Source organism: Pteropus medius, unplaced genomic scaffold, assembly GCF_902729225.1.
Source record: "Pteropus medius unplaced genomic scaffold, Ma_sr-lr_union100, whole genome shotgun sequence".
Classification (NCBI taxonomy): Eukaryota; Metazoa; Chordata; class Mammalia; order Chiroptera; family Pteropodidae; genus Pteropus; species Pteropus medius.
The window spans coordinates 13,674,067-13,698,697 of NW_024340701.1; the positions used below are offsets into that span (position 1 = coordinate 13,674,067).

Below are 24,631 nucleotides of genomic sequence, written 5' to 3' on the forward strand. Positions count from 1 at the left end.
TTTCTTTATTGTGAAACAACATGAAATCGTAGGACTTTTCAGTGAAATTTAGTATGTTTTTGAAAACTGGAGAGGCTACTTAAGTTTTTTCTTACAAAAAATATTCAAAATTCTAGCATGTCTTCAATTATACTATAATTGTAAAACCTTATTAACAAATACAATTGCATTAGCCAAAATGCTAAAAGTGCTAAACGGTTCAGTGAAAAGTTTTTAAGTCAAATTTGGTAAGTAGTAAGTTTAGCTGTAGTTATTTTCTTAAAAATTTTTAGAGATAAACTTCTTTCAGAGATTAACTTCTTCCCAAAGACTTAGTAGTCCTCACTTTTGAAGGTCAAAATTAAGTACTATAATGGTCTACTGTGTGTTCTTATCACAATTATTAAATAAAGAAATAAATACATTTATTTTAAAGGCATTTGGTAAGCATCTGGTCAACCAACAGCCCAGGACATTTAGAACCAGAGTTCAGTGTCATCATTACTAGAAGCACAGTTGGATTTTTGCAGACTTATACTAGCTCATTGTAATTTTAAATATCCCATATCAGATTCATTTGGATTCTCAACTCTGCTGGTTCTAATTTGACTGCCAACAGTAATTCATCAATTGTAGGAGTGGGGGAAGTTTACCAACTTAAACTAGTAGCTCAGACACATAGGAGGGGGCCTATTATCGATGCCACATAAAGGCAGTAGACTGGTAACAATAGTACATTGATCAGAGGACACTCTGCTGCACTGGCATATATTAGGGAAAATATTAAATCTCCCACAATCTTCTGCTGTAATAGGAATAGTCACTGTTACAGAACACTGCCATAGGATCAATGTCTTGGCATTTCTTCTGCATTTATGGAGCAGCGGGAAAGCAGCATTATGTGACAACGTTGTCTTCCATTATCTCTTTGATATTGGCACCTGCTCATTAGAGACTGCCGCACTAGGGAGTACCAGTACAGTAGGAAGGGGCTTGGTCTTTAGTGTCCTCCTTTATCAGAGAAATTTCATCCAAATGAGGGATTATGACAGGAAAGCTATATTACAAAATAAGTACTCTAACCACCCTCAGAAATTTCCTTATCTTCTTTATCAAGGTTATTTCTAATGCCAAAAAGGGGGCCTAAAACAACCTATTGTAATTGGAGTCTAAAAGGTTACGTATTAGAAGAAAAGAAGTAATCTTTTCGCACATATACACATATACTATATATCTGTAGCAGCCCAATACAATTATACACACACACACACACACACACACACACACACACATATATGATTTGTCATACACATATATATGATAAAGCGTGGTCAAAGACTGTTGAATTCCCGAAGCCTATTATAGTACCTGGCACATGGTATTCAATCAATATTTGTTGAATAAATAAATAAATAATAAGACAGAGACCACACATGTCTCATCTTGTCTTCTGAGTAGGGCAAAGTGCTCAGGGAGCAGAGTGCTGCATACATTTGTTGAGTGAATGAACGTAGCTCCACTTGCATCAGGGAGCCCAGATGCACGATTTTGTGAATACAGACGCTCCCAGGAAAACAGATGCTGCATTTCAGCTGGTCTTGTCTGAATAAATAAATTACCCAAATCTTCAAATTTTTAATTTTATATTTGAAAATGAGGGGGTGTAAATATTCTAGAAGAAAGAAAATAATGTAGCTTACATCTTAGGTTTATATTTGAAAACTTCCTTCTTTCCCTGTTCCTGTCACCATCTTCAGCACAGCCTCGGTGGCTTAGGTAGGCAGCAAAGGGCTGGCTCATCATTTGGCCTTATTTAGCATGTTCCAAAGAGGGATTTTAAAGCATATTTCATTCCATCCACAACAGTCTTCATAGGCTTGCTAGGAAGGCAGAAAATAAGAAAGAAACAGAATGAACATATTATAAAGAAGAAGAGGTACAAATTAAGAATCCAAACTCTGCAATTCTTGTACTTTGCCATAAACAAGCCTGAGATTTTTAGCAAACTACTTCCCTGAATTTTCATTTCCTCATGTGTAAACACTGGAGACAATAAAATAGTCCAGCCTTCCTAAGTCATAGCTTTCAGAAGATCAAATGAGATGATAAAAACGGGAGCTACCATTTTATTAAGCACAAGCTGCATATAAGGTACTGTGCATGGCAGTATATAACATATAACATACCTTATATGTTAAAATGTAGCATATGTTAAGTACAGTATACTCAATAAACCATAAAGCTTTCTACAAATATTATATATTCCTTCTTTGGTAAATACTTTGAAAACTCTGAAATGCTATGTAACATGCTATGAAATTAAATTGAAAACATATTGTACCTACCTGTGTCTATTATATACAAGATAATTAAAGGAAAAATAAATAACCCAGTGAAGGAAAGAGGGGTAACTGTTTTAACATATACCCATTGGCTCTAATAGGAGGTATCACATAATGCTAAGAATCATGCAAGTTCAGAGTTTGTTGGCTTAGACCACAATCCTCCACCGCAGCTGTTTCAAAAAGCTGGTGCAATGGCCATTCCATTATTAAATACTGGTCCCTGATTCTTCCCCTTTCATAATATCAGTCTTATCTTCATCTCTAAGAAGTACACAGAAAGCCCATGTGCTAGGAAACCCCGAGGAAGTACACAAGGCAATGCCATCTTGCTCCAGGAAAAGAAATATCTTTCTGCACCCATGGATTCAGATCTCAGTGTTCTGACTTGTGAGTAAGGAAACTGGGCCGAATCTGAGCAAATATTTACTCAGAAACAAACAGAGGAAACAAAATTTTTCTGAATTGAAATTAAATTCACCAAAGGGAAAAATAACCAGAAGATATAGTTGGAAAAAGAGAAACAAAAGATGTAAGTAGATGAATGGATGGATAGATAGATCCACACATACATACATACATACACACACATATATACATATATAAATACATAGATCAGACTTATCTAAAAGTTTGCTGTGTCGATTTTTCTGCATCTAATAAATTGTATTTATCTTATAAATATTATTAAATATTTGTAGAACTCAAACAGAAGGCAGTTTTAACCTCTGATATAAAGAGAAAAAATACTTCTTTAGTGTTCTTACACCTTCTGTTCTGTGAGCACAATGTAGAGATTTCATAGACTCAAGTAATACCACAATTTGATTAACAGTAACAGGTAAATTTTCTTATATTTTATTGGAATGCTGCTTAAACTTTAGATATGTATGCTTTATAAGTAGTAGTTAATGTTTATTGAGTACTTACAATGTTCATACATTATTCTAAGCTTTATATATGTATATATAACTATGTATTATATGTACCTATATATAGCTTTTCAATATTGTTATATTTATATATATACATATAAATGTGTGTCTATATGTGTGTATGTACTATATATTTGTTTAATTTGTAAAAACTGATACAGATAGCTAATAATGCTATTTGCTTGCAGACTGATTTCCCTCTTATACGTTTTTCTGTTTTTCCTACATGCTGATGATTCTATTTAAATATTTAATCAAGTATAATACCATCAGTTTTTATGAGAATGAAGTTCTGTCTTTTTGGGGTCATCAGTTCGTAGTAAAATCGTTTTTTAATACTTGAGAATAAAGGGCTTTCTATGGGACGAGGAGGAGAGAGGGAAGGAAGACGTCTGCAGTCTCAGGCAGCTCTCAGGAGTCAATAGCGTTTCCGCCCATGCTGTGCAGCAGTTTCTGATTCGACTGTCCACAGCCCAGTTGCTTTCCTGCTCAACAGAGGATTACAGTAATGCCTATTTATCCAAGTCTGTCCGTCCAAGGATTTCGAATGCATCATAAACTTATCAATTAATCAAAGACATGGCACCTATTTCAAGATGATGGGTGAATTAACATCCTAGAAGATTACGAGAAAGGCTCATTTCGGCATAGTAAATCAGGGGCTTCTTCCTGATGGGTTCCTGAGCAACACACCAAGCACGCAAATGGAGAGGGTTCTCTCCAGCCCTGAATCACAAACCGTGTCTCTCAAGTAAGAGAAAACTTTGAGAATAAGAAAGTCACTTTTTTTCAAAGCATCTCTTAAACTTGATGAAAAATTAAATTGCAATAGAATGACCGAACTCACTGAAATATGGTTAATAGGATTGCCTCTTCAGAATAAGGTATTACTGAACTCCCTTTCTTAACAATTAAAAACCCCTGTGAAACTTTTGGATTTTTGAATACTGAGTTACTTTGGTTTCTGGTTCTCTGGTCTGTTTGGAGTGAGAAATTCTGTGCTTGTGGGCTAGAGCCTTTGGCCCAGCTGTGGAAAACAGGCTTTATAGACAGCTGTGAATGTTTGGCATTTGTTCAGATAATACGCCAGCTCTCTCAGCTTTTAATGTGGTCCAAACATCTTATTGTCCTTCATTTTGAAGGAACATTCCAATCTCTAGGGATTTTTTTACTTTGTATATAATGAGAGGTAGTTAAAGTTTTCACGTGCATCATTGGAAATGCACTCAAGTCATTTGAAATTCAAGGAATGGCAACCCAATATCCATTTCTAATTTGAAGTGTCTTCTGTAGTACCAGATTATTCTACCATGTTAGCTATCCCAACCCAGAAATCACTTCACTGTGATTAGCTTCCAACATTCATAAATTATAGGATATCACGATTACTTACAACTTAATGCCAGTCAGAATTTGCCATCTGCCTTTCAGCCATTTCATGAACCTGACTGAAAAGAGATTTATCAAAATGGCTGTGCAACATCTCTCATGTCTTAACTCTCTTTAGGGACTTATATAAGCAGAATTTCATGTTCTAATGTCAAAATACATGTGTAAGGATTAAAAGTAGTACAGGATGCATAAGAACGCTTTTCAGGCCAGTTATTCTTTGATATTTATCACTTCATAGTGGTGACACCTGCTTCTAATTTTAAGAGTTCTTTTTTTCAGTGGGTGATTTTTTTTTTCAAAAAAAGAAATCTTATCCTCAAACAACTCAACTGGTAATTTTTCTCCTTTTGATGTGCTTGATATTTTTATGAGTTTGTCCATCAGCATTGAAGTCTTAACATGCCTTTAGTTTTTAAAAGATCTTTGTAACACATAATCATTATATTGGGTCACATAAATTTAAGTCCTAGACACACATTTGGAGACTTTTGCAGTAATATAATTTATCATAAATGTCATTATCTGCTACTTGGACTACTTGATAGTTGTCTTAAGTTGACTAAAGCCAGAGAAATAAATTCTGCCTTGCAGAAGTAGTTCAGTAACTTACATTCAATATCCACATTTGGTTGTTTTTCACAGTTAAGGACAGGCTTGGTGACAGTTGTCATTTGGAGTTTAGTAAGTCTCTTTAGATACATATGGAATAGTCCTTTGGTTTTGGGGTAGCCAGCCTATTATGCAGACCCAACATAGTCTGCTCTTTTGTTTTTATCTTATATAAAGAGCTTCCCCCAATAGGTTCTGGATGAAGTTAATTACATGAGTAGAAAAAGTTGCAAAAGATGATATATTGCTAGTAACCAGTTCTGATTGGCCTGTGGGGAGTTGTCTGTATAAAATTGGATCCTGTGTCGGGTTCCAAAAAGAGGTGTGAATATGAAGGAGAAGTGCTAAATCATGACTCCAGAGAAAATGTTGGCCACAAGTAGTTCTTAGTTTAAGTGAAAACCAAACTTTAGGATTTGAACAAAGAAGACAAGGAGAAAAAATGGTGAATTGTTAACTCTGATATAAAAGCATTTTGTTGATCAAGTTTCACCAAACTTTTCATGAGACTATCCACAAAGGCAGTGACTGAATGGAACTAATTTACTTAATTGATATGAAAAGCTTTGCTAAGCATTTACCCTTAGTGTCAGATAAGTAATTTTCAATATAATATATCCAAGATATGGAGACAGTTAAAAAAAAAAACATGATTTTTAATAATTGCACTCATAAGTAAACGGATCTATCATTACGTTGTCACAAAGGATGACAGTGAGCAGAAACATCCTGCTAATCCCTCTCAGATAAGTATTCAACATAATTAGACACTGTCTCTTCTGTTCAGTATAACATTAATCAGAAGTGCAACTTTACACAGAAATCTTTTTTCTGATATGTCATTGTTTAAAAAAAACTATATTGTCAGATACTGGGCTTCAGAAAATGACCCATGTAGTTGTGTATAGTTATTTCCCTTTTTATTTCTTGTTGTAATAGTGTTTGATAATAATATGGTCCTTTTGCATCTACAAAACTGCATTTAAAGTAAGTGGTTCATTTTGTTTTGCAAACTATCAGAATAATGAACTACTTGAAGTATTAGTAAGCTTTGAAATGACTCGCTGGCTCATCTATCTAAAATGAAGGCATAACTCTTTTAGAGAGAGATTTTCTTATAAGGAAAAGGCGAGACATTTTCTGCATTAAATAAGAGCTCAAGAGACAACCTCTCTCTGTGAAAAATTTCATGTTAAAATGATGAAATGTGTTGCCCCCTTCCAGCATCCATAGGCATTGCCTTTAAAAAATCCATTTCCTTTTACTATGTAGCTTCTAGCTTCGACTCTGAACTACTGCATAGTTATAAAGTGGTATCAGGTCGCTGTATTGCATAACTCTATCGTCCCACTTTCTCAGCGACTCAAAAGCCTTTGAAGGCAAAGAATAGGGTTATCGAAGGATGGCAGGCACATTTCACTAAGTAACAGGTGGAGGTCAAAGTAGTTTATTTGTGGGGATGAACAGAGTGCAGAGATGGAAAAATCAAATGCTTTGCCATAATAAGGTTTAGCAAGAAAACGCTGACTACACTAAGCTTAGATTCTAGCTGACATAACCTTTTCTAGTTTTCACTACTTGATTTCACAGTTCAAGCAATTTGAAGAGGCCTAAAATTATATTTCTTTTTTCTCCTATGAAATGTTCCAATAAGTTTCAAATTTTACTTTAAAGTAATGGGTGTTCTGCTTGTATACAGGAACACTGGGACTAAAAGGTGCCCAGTGCAGGTGTATCTGAAGCATGGGTCATCAGAGACTACACATCTCTATACATTAAATTTTACCAGTAGGACCCTTAAATCCAAACTTTCGATCATATTTGAACTGACAGAAGTGAACATACTTTAATAACCACTTAACTTCTCATCATTGAAATTAGTATTATAGGTGAGGGAAAGTATCTATAAGGATGTTTACCAAGCTTGAGCACTGAGTTACCCCTAGCTTGTTGGATGGAGATGGGAAGGAAAGAGCTTTTGGGTTTTTTCCCCCCTCCTCTTTGTACAATTCTGTATTTGTATAGTGCATATGTTTTGCTTGTGTAACTTACAAAAGGGCCAAACATGCTGCAAAAAATATATAAAAGTAAGATTTACCTACTGCTCTATAGCAGAAACAAAAAAGTAAAGTTATTTGTTGATATATAGACCAGAGTTGTCTAATAGAACTTTCTGCAGTGATGCAAATGTTCTATATCTACACTGTCCGATACTATAACAACTAGCCAAATGTGGCTATGGAACACTTGAGATGTGGCTGTGCTGAGCAACTGAAGTTATAAATTCATTTAATTTTAATTAATTAAAATTTAAGTAGCCACATGTGGCTAGTAGCTACCATATTAGACAAGGCAAAAATAAACCACACATATGTATGATTGAGTTTTTTACTTTTCAGCTGAGTGTCTAGGCAGAATGAATAAAACATTTATGTTATATTATACTGTATTTATTTTTCATGCAAAGGAAGTAATTTGGTTTTCTCAATAATTCCTTCTTTATTTTCAGTCCTTTGTGAATGGGTGTGATTGCTATATTGAGCCAAAATCAATCTTTCTCTGAGCACATGGGAGGATGGGATGGCTTGGGGGAAGATGAGATGGGTGGAGAATCTCCAACTTGTAAGTATAGGGAGCATGAAATACAATTTTTAAAAATTTCAGTCCTGACACTGGTGTGTCTGTATTGACCCTGAAAGGAGAGGAAATCCCCTTAAAAAATCAAGAGACTTTATTGTTGGCCCAGGAACCAGATTTTTCTGACATATTCCTTGGGTCTATATTTTACTCTCTCTGGTTGTAAATTTTTACTCACAAATGAACATTTGGACTACATTAGAGAATTCATCATTTCTGTTTTCCTGAATAATCCATGTAATTTTTACTCCATTCTCCCATTTTTAAAAATTGAAGAAATCGCTTGTATCTCGAGGCCTTTTAAATTACCTGAGCTTCTTTATGACGTGGTAATTCTTTTGGGGGTCCTTTTAGCTCATTTTAAATGGTTGCCTACAGAGTAAGAAGGATAAACCTTAGAAGCTATATTAGCTTTCATTTTATTCTCCCCATCATAAAAATGATTTTTAAACATTTTTATTCACTGAAAAGGTTAAAAGTCAAAATAGTCTGAATGTTTTACCTTTCTTTTTTATTTCAAGTATGTTCATCATAATAAATTATATTAGAAAGGACCCTAATGGAACTTATCATTAGGACACAAATCTAAGATGAGTGCAGTATCTTGGACTACCTCCTCATATCACGCAGCATGTGTTTATACCTACAGGAACAGAATGATCTTTTAACTGTGAGATTAATCTATCCAATCACAGCCTTTTTTTAGGATCACAGTTGGAGATGATCTCATCACAAGGTGCAGCTGAAACTGTCCTAGGATGGTCCTGTTCTTGCCTGTGGGACAGCTGTTAGAAAGTGAATCTGGTAGAAATGAGTCTGAGCATAAATTTGGATGACTTGCAAAATATGGTACTGGTACTCAGCCTTCATCCTGTGCTTGAGAAATGGCACTGAAATTTATGCTGCACCGTTAGTTTGATACACATGACCAGGGTATCTATTCCCCACACTCAGACCTGGAGGTTTAGGGGAATCTGAATGCCTAAATGTAAAAAGATCAGTCACGGTAGCAGTTAGCACATCATTCAAGCTGAAGAAAACAACTTAAGTGTCATTAATGAGCTCTGTTTTAAACCAGCTCATGATTGGTTTATGTCAGTAAGATAGATGAATAATCAGAACTTTTTTCAGAAATAGGCATCTTGGAGTAGTACGATGAACGGAAGAAGAGCTTTGAGCTGCTGGATGCAAAACCTGGCTCCTCTGTGTACTAATTGTGTGACCTCTCATATTCTTCCAGACTTCCTTAATTATCCTTTTTCTGAGTCATCGCTTTCTGCCCATCTGCTGAACCATTCCCAGCAACAGGCAAGCATGCTTTCCTGTCTCCCATCTTCAGAAAACTCTGCCTTGCTTCTATCCATGTCCTCTCTATAGCTACTACCCTATTTCTCTGCTTCCCTCTACAGACTAATTTCATTACAAAGTTGACTTACACCCATTTTTCCTACTTCTGTACCTCCCATTGATTTTGTAAACCATTCTAACCTATCTTCCATGTGCCTCACTATCCTGGAGCTCGTATATTCTCATACTTGGCCTCTCAATAGCATTCAATTCACTCAATCACGACCTTCTTGAAATATTTCTTAGTTTATGTAAAACTACACTTTGCCATGAGTTAAATGCCCCAATTTAGTTGCCTATATTGACACTGACTTTAGTAGCTCAGAGGCCTCTCTTGAGGTCAAGATTTACTGAATTATAAATACCTGTATGTTAGACTTTACCTGTGATTCAGTGATATATTACTGCATTATAATATACACTAAGCTTGGAAGATATCAATGACTCTGAAAGAAGACGTTTGATGCTTTCTGCTAATGTTTTTAGGAGCCTTTATAGAGAAAACAGCTTATTGAATAGGCAAGAAGCCTAATGTAAATATTAAATATATGTATTTATTTTATCATGTGACATCTTTGGGTCATTAACTTCTTCTAAGTCAATGTGATATTTATTTATTGGAAGTTCTGTGTTAGAATTACTGATAATACATTCAGTATGTTTAATAAAATCCTAATTGACCACTACTGAGGCCAAGAAAAACCTTTGGTATATGAGACAAGATGATTCTTAGTATACTTCAGAATTGTTTTTGTATTTTACAGATTCTTTCACAGCCAATATAACCTCTCTTTGAATTTTTTCTTAGGATAACCAAATTAGAAACTTCAGCTATCAATAAATATACTTTATTGACTTAAATAGGACACTTTTTTATAGTATACAAGGGGAGCTACATGAAGGAGTCTGATGTTTTACAAAACGTGTAAGCTTTAGCAGAGACCTAGGTCTGAAATACCACTTAGTAGCTATATGATCTTGAGCAAGTTGCTTAGCATCTCTCGATATCTAGTTTCTGCAACATTAAGTTATAAGTAGGCAGGATAATGATACCTATTTACCTGAGATCGAAAAGTAAGAATCAGAGATATATGTAAATTCAGCATCTATCTCTTATAATTAAAGAATAAGATTGTGAACACATTTGGGCGCTAATACATTTTGAAGATTTTGAGTGTTTGCTGATGGAAAAGACATTGTGTGTAACTGCACTCAGTCAACATGAAAAAGCATCCATCTCTTATAAGGGGATATATCTCTTATCTCCTTATCCACAGGGGATACATTCAAAGACCCCCAGGGGATACCTGAAACCACAGATAGTACTGAATTCTATATATACTGATTTTTCCTATACATACATACGTATGATAAACTTCAATTTGCAAATTAGGCACAGCAAGAGATTAACAACAAGTTAATCAAACAGAACGGTAATAAAAGTTATGTGAATATTCTTTCATATCTTATTGTACTATGCTCACCTTCTCACTTAAAAGAAGCACTTTATGGCTTCTCTTTGGCATCCGAATTGCCGGCATCACTTCTCTTGTGCTTTGGGGCCATTACTAAATAAAATAAGGGTTACTTGAACACAAGCACTAGGATACTGCAATAGTTGATCCGATAACCCATATGGCTACGAGGTGACTAACAGGCAGGAGCATAGATGGATATGGTAGACAAAGGGATGATTCACGTCCTCCGCAGGATGGAACAGGATGGCACGAGATTCCATCATGCTACTCAGAATAACATGCAGTTTAAAACTTATGAATTGTTTATTTCTGGAATTTTTCATTTAGTGTTTTCAGACTATAGTCGATTGTAGGTAACTGAAGCTGTGGAAGGTGAAACTATAAATAAGGGAAGACCACTACATGGCACATAGTAGGTACTCCAAAATTTGTAGCTTTTATTATCTTTAGTCTGCTTTTTTTTTTTTTTGGTGAGGGGGATGATCAATATGCAGAGGTTTAATGACCATCTCTTTAGTTGCCGCCTGGCTCTCTTGAGGCCATTAGAAGGATGAAAGCTTCCAACAGCCTTTAGGTTTCATATAATAGTTGTTTTGATGAACCGGTGATAAAGATAGGCTGTTGGGAATTAGATGATGACAATGGACAGGAGAATATCTAAAGTCAGACATGAACAACCAAACTTAGAGAGGACACTTTATGGTCCTCTCTAACGTGCTTATATATTGGATTTTAAAATTAAAGTGCAGAGTTTGTTTGTTTCCAGAGTTTCTTCCAAACAGATTATGACAATAAATGAACATTATTGAAACTAAACAAAATATTTTAATTTAATACTGTGAAGAAAGAAACATATATCAGTTAAATTTTCTCTGACAACTTAAATTACATCACCGAAACTCCTACAACAGATAGGGTCCTGCTGTCCTGAGCAGCATTAAGTAAGGATAATTTTCACAAAACAATGAATTTTTGAGTAAGTCCTCTAGCAAACTAAGCACTAACACAAACTTGTCATAATTTTCCTTTTTAAAAATCCAGCATGTTGTTCCAGCATTGTCACCAGAATAATTATAATTTATTATGATCTCTTCCTTTTCCCCCTTCCCATTAATATTGTATCTCCTTTGACTCCTAAAAAATCCCCTTTAAGAAGGTTTCTTAAGCAAAGAACGATATTGTATTATCTTCTCTTCTCTGTAGGATTTGCTTCACAATTGTCACTATAAAGTTCTTGGTTTAAGTGTTTGGTAAATCTCATAATTTGGGAGAGAGGAGTAGCTGAAATTAATTATTGGTTTTTCTTCTAATTCTTCTTTTTACTTTCTATAACATCAGGTTGCAGCAAAAAGTTAACAAAAACAAACCTTGATTTGTTATAGGAGACCCCGAGAATTATTTTTGAATTTCTTCATACCATTTGACCTGATTTTGTTATTGATGTTTCTTGAAAGAATCAGTGGGAAATAGAAAATTTCAAAAATGTTTATGCCATTGGAAATAACCATTTATTGACCTTTTTTCTAGAAGTTGTCTTACTATTTTCTAGGTGAGAATAGGCTAGTGGAAAACTTCACAACCTAAGATAAATTTGCTTAAAAAATTGGGAACTTCTTAAGTTCTAGGGAGTAGTTAGTATACAGTAGGCATCTTTAATACAAACATTTCTAGCATTGGCAATAGTTTTATATTTTAATGTCGTATTAGTTTGCTATTGTTGTATAATAAATTACTACAAACTTAGCTTAAAACAACATGAATATTATCTCACAGTTTCCATAGATCAAGAGTCTAGGCACAGCATAGCCAGCCACTCTGCTAAGGGTCTCACAAGGCTACATCAAAATTTTATCCAGGCTACATTCCTTGTTGTAGCTCAGGGTCCTCTTGCAAACTCTTCTGACTGTTGGCAGAATTCAGTGCCTTATAGCTTTAAGACTAAGGTCCCAGCTTTCTTACAGCTGGTTGTCAGCTAGGGGTCCCACGTAGCTTCTAGAGGTCCCTGCAGTTCCTTGCAATGTGGCCCTCTCACAGGCACTTTTACAACATGGCAGCTTACTTTTTCAAAGCCAACAGGAGAATCTCTCTGACTTCTAGTCCCTCTTTTAAAGGGCTTACCTCATTAGGTCAGACCCACCCAGGATAACTCTTTACTTAACTAAAGTCACCTGATTAGGAACCTTAATTACACCTTCAAAAGTTCCTTCACCTTTGCAGTATACCAGCATAATCACAAATGGCATCTATCATATTCACAGGTGCTACCCACATTCAAAAGGAGAGCGTTATACAAAGTATGTACCCCAGGGGCCAGGAACCTTAGAGCCATCTTAGAATTCTGACTATCAAACACTAATGATTAATCTAATAGAATGTTGGTGAATACTGTATTTGGCCTGTACTTTCAAGGTTGTCCTGTTGGACTTCTCACTTACAACCTCCTCCAGACATCAGGGTCACTGAATTATTAGAAAATTTCATGTATGTTTGCCTTTGTTCACTGAACACTATTTGAAATGGCTCAGGTGTTTAGAAAAATGGCAAAGTGGAGAGAAATTCAGAATGTCCGATGGTTAAAAAATCAATGACAAGCCAAAATGCCTCTTAAAATCCATCTCCTTTTTACCACCATTGGGATTTTTATAGCAACCATTGGGATTTTTATAGCACTCAATAGGAGGAAATGTCCCATTGAAACAAAACATTATGCTAAATTTCTGCTTCTCATTCTATAAAATTCTTTTTTACATATTGAAAGGAACTTTGAAGGAACATTTTGTCTGTTCCAGAAAAAGGATGATGTTAATTTATCTATAATCTATTCTAAAAATCTGATAATTCTAAAAATACATTGAAATTAAGGTTTTGATTCATTAAAAGAAAGCCAAACAGTCATTAATCTGTACAGTAATTGTATAACAGTTGTGTATAGCTAATTGGTAACAGAAATTTTAATAAGAAGTTCATTTTTAAAATAACGTACAGAAACCAAATTTGATTTCAAAAACAAAAGTCGAGATTAATGCTCTCTCGCTTATTAATATAAAGCGGTTTACTAACATTTTAAAATTTCATCTAATCAATTAAGTATATGAACCAAATTAACCAAAACATACATTATGCATATAGAGAAAATATTAAAGTATATAATAAGGAAGTATGTCCAATATGGGTCTTTAAAAATTGAAAACACAAAGTAATTTTGAGATTCATGACCGCCTTAGGGTTCATATTACTTGACTATGATAAATTTAGACAATTATACATAGTTTGGCTTGTCCTTCTTGCACTGGACATTATTTCTTCTCTCTTTAACCCTTTCAAGGCAGATTTGAATTATGCTGTTTTTGAACCCATTAATCCACTTGATGATTCTTGATGCTTCTTATTGCCTAAGTTTAATTTCTGCTTCCCCTTTTATAAGGGTAAATAGTGGATTTAAATCATGTCAATATTTCTGCAGTATTTAGAATAACAAGAGTTGGAATATATGAACTTTTCAAAAATGATAACTCTCCCTTGAGTTCAAGCATTTGCTTTCTTTAATAAAGTTAGTTTAGATATTGCATTTTATCAGTGATTCCATTGTCTGAAAAAAATTCTGCCATCTTAACAGTTTTGACATTTTTATTTTCTGTTCGATTTCTGTTTCATAACATGTAATTCAGGCATTTGACTGAGTTTAAGTCAGTGGACTGGTTGGCAGCCTAAACATTTGTTTGCACAGAAGAGGTTTGAAAGAATTGGGAGATTTGTTTACATATTGGTATCTCTTTATTTCTTTCCTTTAATTTTTAATTTGACCTCTCCTCTCTAATGTAATTATGTGATTAGACCTTAGGTTAGGTTACTTGCAATGAATGTTGATCTAAAACCTCAGTCAGTCCTGATTATGTTAAGACATTGGTATGGTGTGACTTTGGTTACTGATTCAACAAGCAAAGAAACATAGCTAGTCTGATTTAGTGACTTTGTTTTTAATTCAAATCACATAGATATTGATTTAGAATGGATCTGATCTAGATTTGTCAAGTTAGTATGAAATCACATACAACTTTTTGTTGTCCTTATGTCTGACCATGCAAATGTGCTCACCAATTAGCAGTTTGTTTTTTCTTGGAGTCAAACCCCCAAGTTTTACTGTATTCAAGCCTCTATTAGGAAAGCCACAGATAAAGCTGAGACCTGTATAAATAGTTTAAATATCTTTTCAGGCCACTTGCTATGTTCCAAGCCCTTTGTTAGATTCTGAAAATAGAGGGGGCAAAGTAGACATGGTCTCTGTCCTTACAGAATCTGTAGTCACACTCCAAGCTTATGTTGTAGAAGCTCATTAAGGAAATCTGTGATCATAAATAACAAAGCCATATTTATATATAGGCCAAACTAACTAAATTTCAGAACAGATCCATACCTGTAATGTGTTTGGCACAGTTCATAGTAGTTAGCAACTATTCAATAACAGTTACAGCCTAATATCATTATTATTTTTGTTATTTATTTTTCCAGTTGACCCAGATAATTATGTGGTCATAGGCAGAACACAACTGTTATAGACATGTATAAGTACAAGGAGATTTGTTGTTTGTTTGTTTGTTTTTTGACAAGAATACAGGCCAATTTTGCACTGCAAACTTAAGAGAACCCAAGTTGGTCCTATAATATGGAGACTAAGAGTTATTTCCTTTATTTTTATATCCAAATCCAAGTTTTCATTGTTTTAATTGGCACCCTACCAAACTGATAGATGCCTCCAGTTGTGTATGTCAGCATAGTTACTGAGAACATTACAAATCCAGTTAACTACAAGGGACTATTTTCCCGTTATTTTCTTCTCAAAACATTCCCTGCACTAGAAATGCTTTGAAACCCTTAGAAACTATAGTAAAAATACTATTTTCAAAAGTAAGCTTTTATTGTATTTTCTTAACTTAAAAGTAATATATGTTCATCATGGAAAAGGCAAATAAGCAAAATGAGGCAATGAAAATCACCTGAATCCAGCACACTGAGAGAACTACTATTACGGTTTATGCCTATTTCCTTCAAGTTCTTTCTCTTTACACAGAAAATATTTTTAAATGGCATCATCATGTAACATCCTATTTTATAATCACCTTCCATGTCTGTATTCTATGTCGTTAAATAAATATCTTTCCATGTGACTATTCTTTTACAGTATTATTTGCATCGATTCTATCAAATGCCAATTGTTGGGCATCAAGTTTATTTTTTACTTTTATCTTTTCATTTCTATTATAATGTATGGGATGAGCAAGTTAGTTATTGTTGAAGGCTTTTCTAATGTTTAAATAGTTAAATTAATTAAAATAATTTAAAGCACCTTTGGTATAAGGTCGCTGGAAAGATGAAATAATTGGGATGAGGTGCTTCTATAGCCTCCTTTTTGAAAGGCCTCAGAGGCCATGGGCACATATAACAACTTTCAGGAAACACTGGGGAAGTGGCACTCTGTAATTAGAGAAACTCAATAACTCCAAAATGGACTGTGATTTGGTAGAATAAGTTGAAATCAATTACAATCTGACTTATCAGGAGATCGTTCTGTAACCTGTTTGTTCCTGTGACAAATTCGGAGCAATTCAAAACCAATTTTCCATTCATAAGTGGATTTCTTTTTTTGATTCTTTTAAGTTTGATCTTTTAGGTTGCACAAGCTGTTGTCGCACGAATTAAAGTGTGCTTATCAATCATCCTTCTTGCCAGGAATGCCATCTCCAACCACACTGAAGAAGTCGGAGAAGTCTGGTTTTAGCAGCCCCTCCCCTTCGCAGACCTCCTCCCTGGGAACAGCATTCACACAGCATCACCGACCTGTCATTACGGGACCCAGAGGTGAGCTGCTCTACAGGCACCCTTGGTTGTGCATAGATCATGGCCTTGGGACCAGCATAGCAAAATGAGAGACAATGAAGACTCCCCCAGAATGCTCCTGAAGTCAGTGAGTGTTCCAATTTCTTATCCTTGGGGACAACTTTGGAATGTTAGCAACCAAAGAGATTTAACCTAGGCAAAAAAGGGACCAAACCTCTTTCTTTGCCAGTACAGTGTTGCAAAGAGGTGGGAGGTAATTTGAATTGAACCAAAATCAAATTTTCCTACAAATTGTGCAGGAGGTGTAAGTGTGAGAGAGACAGACAGACAGACAGACAGACAGACACAGGTGAGTATATTTCCATGTAGTCAGTTACCTGTCTTCAAGTATAGTTGACTCCTGAGTTTAAAAAGAGTTTAAAAATCCACATGTAAGTGGACCCCCACAGTTGAAATCCAGGTTATTCAGAGGTCAACTGTGTTTTCAGTCAGCGGTTAGGATTCCAGTATGCAGAGGGTCAATTTGAGTTATATGCAGATTTTCAACTGTGTGGTGGCTTGGCGCCCCTAACCCCTACGCTGTTTAAGGGTCAACTGTAACTCTCTCGTCCCTGATGATACCCTTTCCTTGAAACCTAACTTCAATATGTGTCATTTTTCATTGAGGTTGTTTACATCATGGTGTTGACTGTTGACTGGCAGTCTTCATTCACTCCTTTTGAAGGGGTAGATAGTTTGTCTGGTTCTCATTGCAATGTTGTCATTATTTTTGTCCTGTGTACTTTCAAGATTATTATTAAAATGTGTCCACAAGAAATATGATTTGTATTTCACATTAAAGATAAGCTTTAAACCTCAAGAGAATGTCAGCAAGTCACTTAACTTGATCTTATTGCAAGATGAAAATATTTATTAGTTTGTTTATAAAACTCCCACAGTAGGAGTATGAATAATTGTAACCACGTTTGCTTTCTTCCATCAGATTTTTGTTTAGGTAGGTCTGTGATCTACCAGCTGATATCATGAAACATCCTAGAAAGTATGGTCTCTCGTCTACTTTGACACATGCCTGAGAAAATTGATATTTCTTGCATTAATCTCATCATTAGTCCCACAAATCTGAATGCCTTTATGAATACTCTCTGTGCATCTCAGGGAAGTATGGCAGATGAGAGGGCTATCTCATGCACAAATGCAGAAATCACAATGAAGAAAATAAGTATTCTGACTGTTGTGCGAAGGAATTTCCATATCCACAATTATGAAAACTTACTTACTCCATCTTTTTTCACTTGTATGTGTGTCTGATATAATCAGAAAGGAAATATATATGTACATATATATATTCTAATTTGAAAACCTTGCATCTGAATTGGATTATACATCCCAGAATGCAGAATGAATCTCTTTAAGTGGGGTAGTATTATGATATTATCCTCATAGTCAATATTCATTAAACATCTAAACTGTGGTGGAAAATAAGAGATATGAAGCCCTTTTAGTCAGGAAGAGGATTTTTGGTCTCATGGAGATAAGGCACCTGATGTTTCTCATCTTTCTATTGTCAGATTAACATATTGTAAATGCTAAATGAATGTTAAAAGCAGAAATTTCTACAGGAGTTAGAGGAGGGTTCTATGAAGGTTTATTCATTCATTAACAAGGATTTCCTGAGTGCCTGTCACTGGGAATTAAGCGGTTCCTGTCCTCATAGAGCATACAGTCCGGTACAGGAGAGAGACATGAGAAAATAAGCAAAATAAGCATTTCGAAGATAGTGTGGAATGTACTGTTACTTACCACTTTGTATCAAACTTCAAAGTATAGGTAACTTTTAAGTCAAATCTTAAAAGTTGCTTACATGAATGGAGGGCATTCCAAGCAACAAAAAGATTCGTGGTGTAGCAAGGATAATAAGGGTAATAAGGATAGAGAAGAATGATATGCTAGCTATCAGGACAGCTAGGTGAACTGCCTCTTTGCCTTTCCATTCACCTTCTGGATTTTTTAATGTCCTCACCAATAAAATGGGGACAATACTACTGCTGAATTCTTCCCAACTTCTTATTCTCATACAGAAACTACAATAAAGCAATATCCATAGAGACTCTGAGGAACATAAAGCAATGTGCATATAGTATCATTTATTCAATAAATATTAAGAGTACTGTATATGAATCTTGCCTTAAAGCTATAGTTCTAGAAATAATTATAATGATTCTAGCATTTACCTGTGGATACAATGATTGGGAGCTTTTTCATGCCGAACAATTAGGCATATTTGCTAAAATGATCCACACTGGGTTGAACCACAGTGGATCTCCTTAGCCTATAGAACAATGAGTTTTGATCTCCTATCATATTCATGAAATTGTTTTTGAGGAAAAGAGAAAGATGCGTAGTTTAAGAATTATGGAATACCAAAGATTCTTTGTTTTCACCAGAATTCAAGATGGTTCCCAGCGTCCTCGGTTCTCCTTTCTGGAAAGTCTGCTCAGGTACCCATTCTTATTGCACCCTGCCCCCCTTAGTGGTCTGATGAAGGGAATTGGAGTAGTTGAGATGAAACTCTTCAGTGGCATCTTTGTGGTAAGAATCATAGAATTGAGATAGGCTAACATAAGACATTATTGGGCTAAGATATTTTTAAAAGGTTGGTCTTTAACCTTTTGTTATTTAAGAAATATTTGCTACGGGTACCATATTTCCTTTTATTGTTCTCTGAACTAGTTGGAAAACTAATTCTGGAATGACATCACATCTAGGACTAAGAGCTGATGTTTTAGGAAGATGAGGCCAGATTTAAGGAGGGAAAGTATTACCGAGGGAACAGGGAACGGGTATGGGATAGATGTGATGTATACATAAAGGACAATTTAACCTCACACACACCTTTTATTATGTAGAGTTGCCACAATCTGCAACTTAAATCACTAGAGAATCCAGACAGACAAACTTCCAAAGGGCCTGGAAGAAGGAAAAGGTGTATCCTTTATCAAGGTCCTGGGACATGGGGCCAGGAGTGCTTTGTACTGCACTGTTGCTTAGTCATGTGGTATTTTCAATTCTAGCACCCAGGGTGCAAGACTTCTGCTGCCTTTCTTAAAATTCCTTAAATTTCTCATGGAAGTACCTTGACTAGACAAATACCAGTTTGTAAGCAATACCGTGTAACATATCTCAGTGCCCAGGCCAGAGGTGATATTTTAACAGAGCTACAGCACGGCAAGGTCACCTCACTGAGAGAAAAAAAAAAGTGGCCCTATTTTTCATTGTGAACCTAAGCTATATTTGGAAATTTACAAAGGAAACCTTTCTTTGAAGATTACAAAACAAAGGCAGAAAAATAGAGCCTTGAAGGGAGGCAGCATTGCATACTGCTTAAGCACAAAAGCTCAGGGGTCAAAAGGACCCGACCCATGTTTGAAGCCTGTCTCCGTCACTTTTACCAGCTGTGAACCTGGTACATTGCTTCTCTGAGCTATAAGTTCCTCATCTATAAGTTAGAGATTATAATCTATGCCTTAAGAGAATTCTATAATGTAAGGAATAGGTAAAATCATGTATTTGTAGTCATTCTTACTGTACCTGGAAATAGAATTTGAACTTAGGTCATGCAGACAATTTAATCACTCATTTGCACCCAGGCTTTGAAAATCTCATGCTGTTCACTGCTGCCTTCGCCTGTCAACATTTTACCCATCCCAAGACCAGTTCAAGTACTACTTCCTACATGAAACTTCTTCAACTCCACCCATGCTGCCATCATCTCACGCTCCTTAAATTTCTGTAGCCTTTCATGTCTGCACATTTCCTCTCCCAGTGCTGTCTTGTTTAGTTAATGTACGTGTCTCGTCACTCTCCTAGAATAAAACTTCTGAAAGGAAGGCTAACTTATACTTAAGGGTATCTTCATTTTGTCTTACACAGTGTTTTATACACAAATATTGATTGAATAAAAAGCATTCAAATTGTACATAAGTGTACACAAAAGATATTCATCCCCTCCCTGAAACTGATAGGTTCTCATTGCCTCAGATGAAATAAGGGTGATAAATATACAATAATGTATAGAGTACTTCCTTATAAGGAATGTCCAAGATAGGGAAGAACCATGGCCTTTCATCCGAAGAAAACTTTTGCAAGATTATATAAGTAAAGCTTTGATATGCTATGAAAAAGCTATGGCTTTTCTTATTTTTTGCTGATCTAATCACTTCCCTATTTTAATCATCGTGAAGGTAGAGATGTGTGGTTTCTTAAAATGAATCTCCTTTCTGATATTGGATTTCTTTGTGGCTTTGAGGAATCACTTAACCTTGTGGCCCTCAGTTTGGTCATCTGTATCATGGGATAATACTTTGCCACTTATGTAGTTAAAATTAGGTAAAGGGGTTAAAGTACTTTGGAATATCTGGGGGAGTAAAGGAGATATTAAATTTCAGCATTCGTATGTCACTTTACATTATTACAATTACTGTGTACTTTAAGCAGAAAGATTAGATTTTCAAAGACTTTCTCTTACCAGTACTTAAAATTTCAACCGTAATAAAGTGTTTAATCATGAAAATTTGTCTTATTCATGATAATTGAAAAAAAAAATCTTTGTCCTGCCCTTTGCCTTTTCCAGGTTTTTAAGTTTGCCTGAGAGTGATTGAAAGGCTCTAACTCCTTTTGAGAATTATTTGGAGTAATCATCAGTGATATTTTAGAGTTTCTTGAAAGTTTGTCTTCTTGAAGCTTATGTTTCTGCCTAAGTCTTTGCCCTTTTCAAAAAAAAAATAGTGAATGATACTTAATGTAAATGATCTGCACCAAGTACAGTAACTCTGTGCTTTAGGGATTCAGAAATGGGGGAAGAGCTCCACTATACACATTGTGAGGCAGAAGCTGAAAGTAATTGGCAATTAGACACTTGTTGAACTTCACCTACAACCACAGAATTTCAGAATAGTGTTCTGAGAATCTTATGGTCTAATCAATTCCTTGTATCAGCTAAGAATGTGTCTGGCTGTAAGTAAAAGAAAATCTGACTAAATGGGTCATATTTTTTTCATGTAAAAACAAGTATGTGATTCAAGGACTGTTATGGTGGTGGTATGATGCCATCAAGGATTGAGATTTCTTCTCTTAGTCATGCTTTGGTGGGTCATTTTCATCCTCATACTGTGACCTCATGGTCACAATATAGCCACTGCCCTCCTGCCTTGCATCTGCATTCCAAGCAGAAAGATAAAAAGAAGAGGCAAGAGCAAAACGTGCCTACCAGCTCATTCTGCCACCTAGTGTAGAATCTTACACTGCATGGTTAGAACTGTGCCACATGATCACCTCTAGCTGCAAGAGAGGCTGGAAAATCTAGGATTTATTTTTTTTTTTTTTTTGCTAAGCATACTGCCACTCTTTAAAAAATTAGGGTTTTATAAGTAGATAAATAGAAGAGCAATATGATAGCAGTTAGTAAGCATTGCATATTACTCTTACAGATGAGAAATCTGAGCTGGTCAGAGCCAAGACTAGAAATCAAGTCTCCAGTGCAGTGCTTTTTCTACTATATCAGTAGGTTCTATCTGTTTACACCTGACTTGGAGAAATAAAATGCATTTATTTAAACAATTAGCTCGTTTTTACATTTTTCATTAGTCAAAGACAATACATACCATTTAGATCTTTTGATAAGCATGACGTAACCATGTTATCACACGCTGTTTTTTAGTAACGGCCATAAACAGATCACTTGGCCTTTTTCATTAGCACTATGAATCCTTGCTACTTATAATGCAGGATTTCTATTAGGTGTAAGTCACCTCAGAAAACAATGTTTGAGGTAAACGTGGCTTTTTTAAATATTGAAATTAGTTTGAAGACTCCCATTACTGTCTGGGGACCTATTTATGTTTTCCACAAATATTTATGTACAAGGTGCTCTACTGCTTGCTGAATAAATGGGAAAGCTTGGATTCTGGCCTCAGAGTGCTTGCCACCTGGTAGTTGACAGGACAAGAAAACCAGCAGTTGTATTGCTGTGATAGGGGGAGCAAGGAGTGCTGTCAGGGATAAGGGCATCCTGATAGAGAACTATTGTGTCATTTGACACTGTACAAGTCCAAACGAGCATGAGACTTAACCCCTCTTCTCAAACAGAGTACCTTCTCATTGTGAGCATGCAAAATAAAGCCACAGCAGACAAGTCATGCTTTCAGGTAACTAAGTACTGAGGAAATGAGAGGTACAACATGTGAGCAGGAGGCTAAACCTCCACTTCTTTGAGTCAAATATACACATACACAAAAGGGAGTTTAGAAATAAAATTGCCCTGATTCTGAAAATATGGGTAAGATATACTAAAACAATAGCCACATCAACCAAAATTTATTGTGTAGCCTTCGAAGAATCGTTCCAGTTTTTGTGTGGAGTGGTAGTCAGAAGTTCACATGCTCTGTAAACCTCTTTAATTCCATGATCCTGTGGCCAAACAAGGAACCCACTCTTAGTGATGAAACCTATGAGGGTCTGCAGTTTAACAGTGTCTCCCAGCTGGGCCAAAAAATATATACTGAGGAGAATTATGAGAATGAAGATCACCTCCCAGGAAGTTGAGGTCACCAGGTAGGGTGGAGGAGTGTAGATTTATAGACAATAATAGAGGAGCAAGGAAGGAGGGGTAAAATAGGAAAGCAACAGTTATCCCTAGATAGCGGGGCCTGTTAGAGCAGAGGCCACGTCTTTATTCTTCTTCCTTGTATCCCTCCGCCTTGTACCTGGCGTAAGGAAAGCACTCAATAAATATTTGTTGAATAAATGAATGAATGCATGGATTTGATTGAAGGCAAAACAAAAAGTTCGGGAATAACAGGGGAGTTCTTTCCATGCCCCACGTGTAATAATAATATATTATTCCAGTCCATGTATTTTTAGCAGCATTGACGGAGGCGCATAGCATGTTGAATAAATGCTCAATATATATTTGCTTGGTTCTAATTAAGAACTTCTATCTTGATAGTCATCAAGGAAAACGCCGAGCTCCAAATGATTTGGTCTACTTTTTATGGAATATTCCATCCAAACTAAGGACTCTCCCGAAGGAGTATTCCCTAGTGCTTTATTGTTATCATGCCATGGTGCCCCTCCCTTGGCAGAGGTCACTATACCTAAAGTAGCAAATTTGTTTAGCTTTCTAGTATCATATCTGCAAAGTTCTGTGCCTTTTAGGAAAGCTTTGCACTTAGTTGTAGAACGAGCTGGTGCCCCTTTCAATGGAGCCGAATCTAATTTTTCTCTCCTGGTTTAGTGCAATTGAATTATCTTAGGAAAATGAGAAGCAATTAAGTACCTGTTGCTAACAAGGCGCTGAAATAATCTGCCAACAGACACAAGGTGTTTATTTATTATTGGAGTATGTCATTTGAGAAAACATTATGTTGTCTTTCTACAAAAAGAATTGCCAAAATTGATTTTTAAATGCAGGTACTTGTTAGATAGACCTAACAAGTAGCACCTTTGAGGAGCATTGAAAAGAGAAGTAACAGGACTTGTGAACATTGGTCAAAGTTAGCTCAAATGCCAGCGCCTAGCCTGATGGGAAATGTTGTCGATGGGATTTGAAGGAACTGGATAGTAAAGAGGAAAAGCAGCTTTTCAGCAAAGGCCCTTTAAGTCCCAGTTCAGGAAATTATTAAATTCATTAGGCAGATACTTACAACCAGCTATTACTGTCCAGCCAAAGGAAAAAAACAATGCCAGCAAACGTTTTAAAACTACGACTAAACAAAAGTCAGGAAGCGTGTAATTAAAACTGTACCTTTATTGTATTGTAAAGAGTTTCACTGTGACATGGAAAATATTTAAAGGAGAAGGCTGGTTAGCTAATTTGTCTGCAAGGGAACTGCTTAGTGGAGAACTACCCTAAATTAACTGTAAGGCCACCCACCGAGCAAACCTCATAAAGGGCCATGGATGCTCAGCTTGGTGTTGTGTAACTGTTCAATAATTACTGGATAAATGCATAACTAAAAGCTCTATTACACTAATAATTTGTACTGAGATAGATGTGTGGGACACCCTGCTGGGTTAATTT

The 24,631-nt window shown here is 35.7% G+C and overlaps 1 protein-coding gene across 7 annotated transcripts in view; it reads left to right on the forward strand.

The window, feature by feature from the left end:
- NFIA (nuclear factor I A) overlaps positions 1-24,631 on the forward strand; it is a 356,733-nt gene that overhangs the window by 262,561 nt on the left and 69,541 nt on the right. For 5 of the 7 annotated variants that reach the window (XM_039887806.1, XM_039887796.1, XM_039887854.1 and 2 more), the window contains 2 exons: positions 16,447-16,575; positions 18,999-19,052. In XM_039887806.1, coding sequence (XP_039743740.1) covers positions 16,447-16,575; positions 18,999-19,052 — 183 coding nt within the window. The remainder of the gene's footprint in view (positions 1-16,446; positions 16,576-18,998; positions 19,053-24,631) is intronic. The other 2 variants (XM_039887820.1, XM_039887827.1) reach the window with 1 other exon arrangement.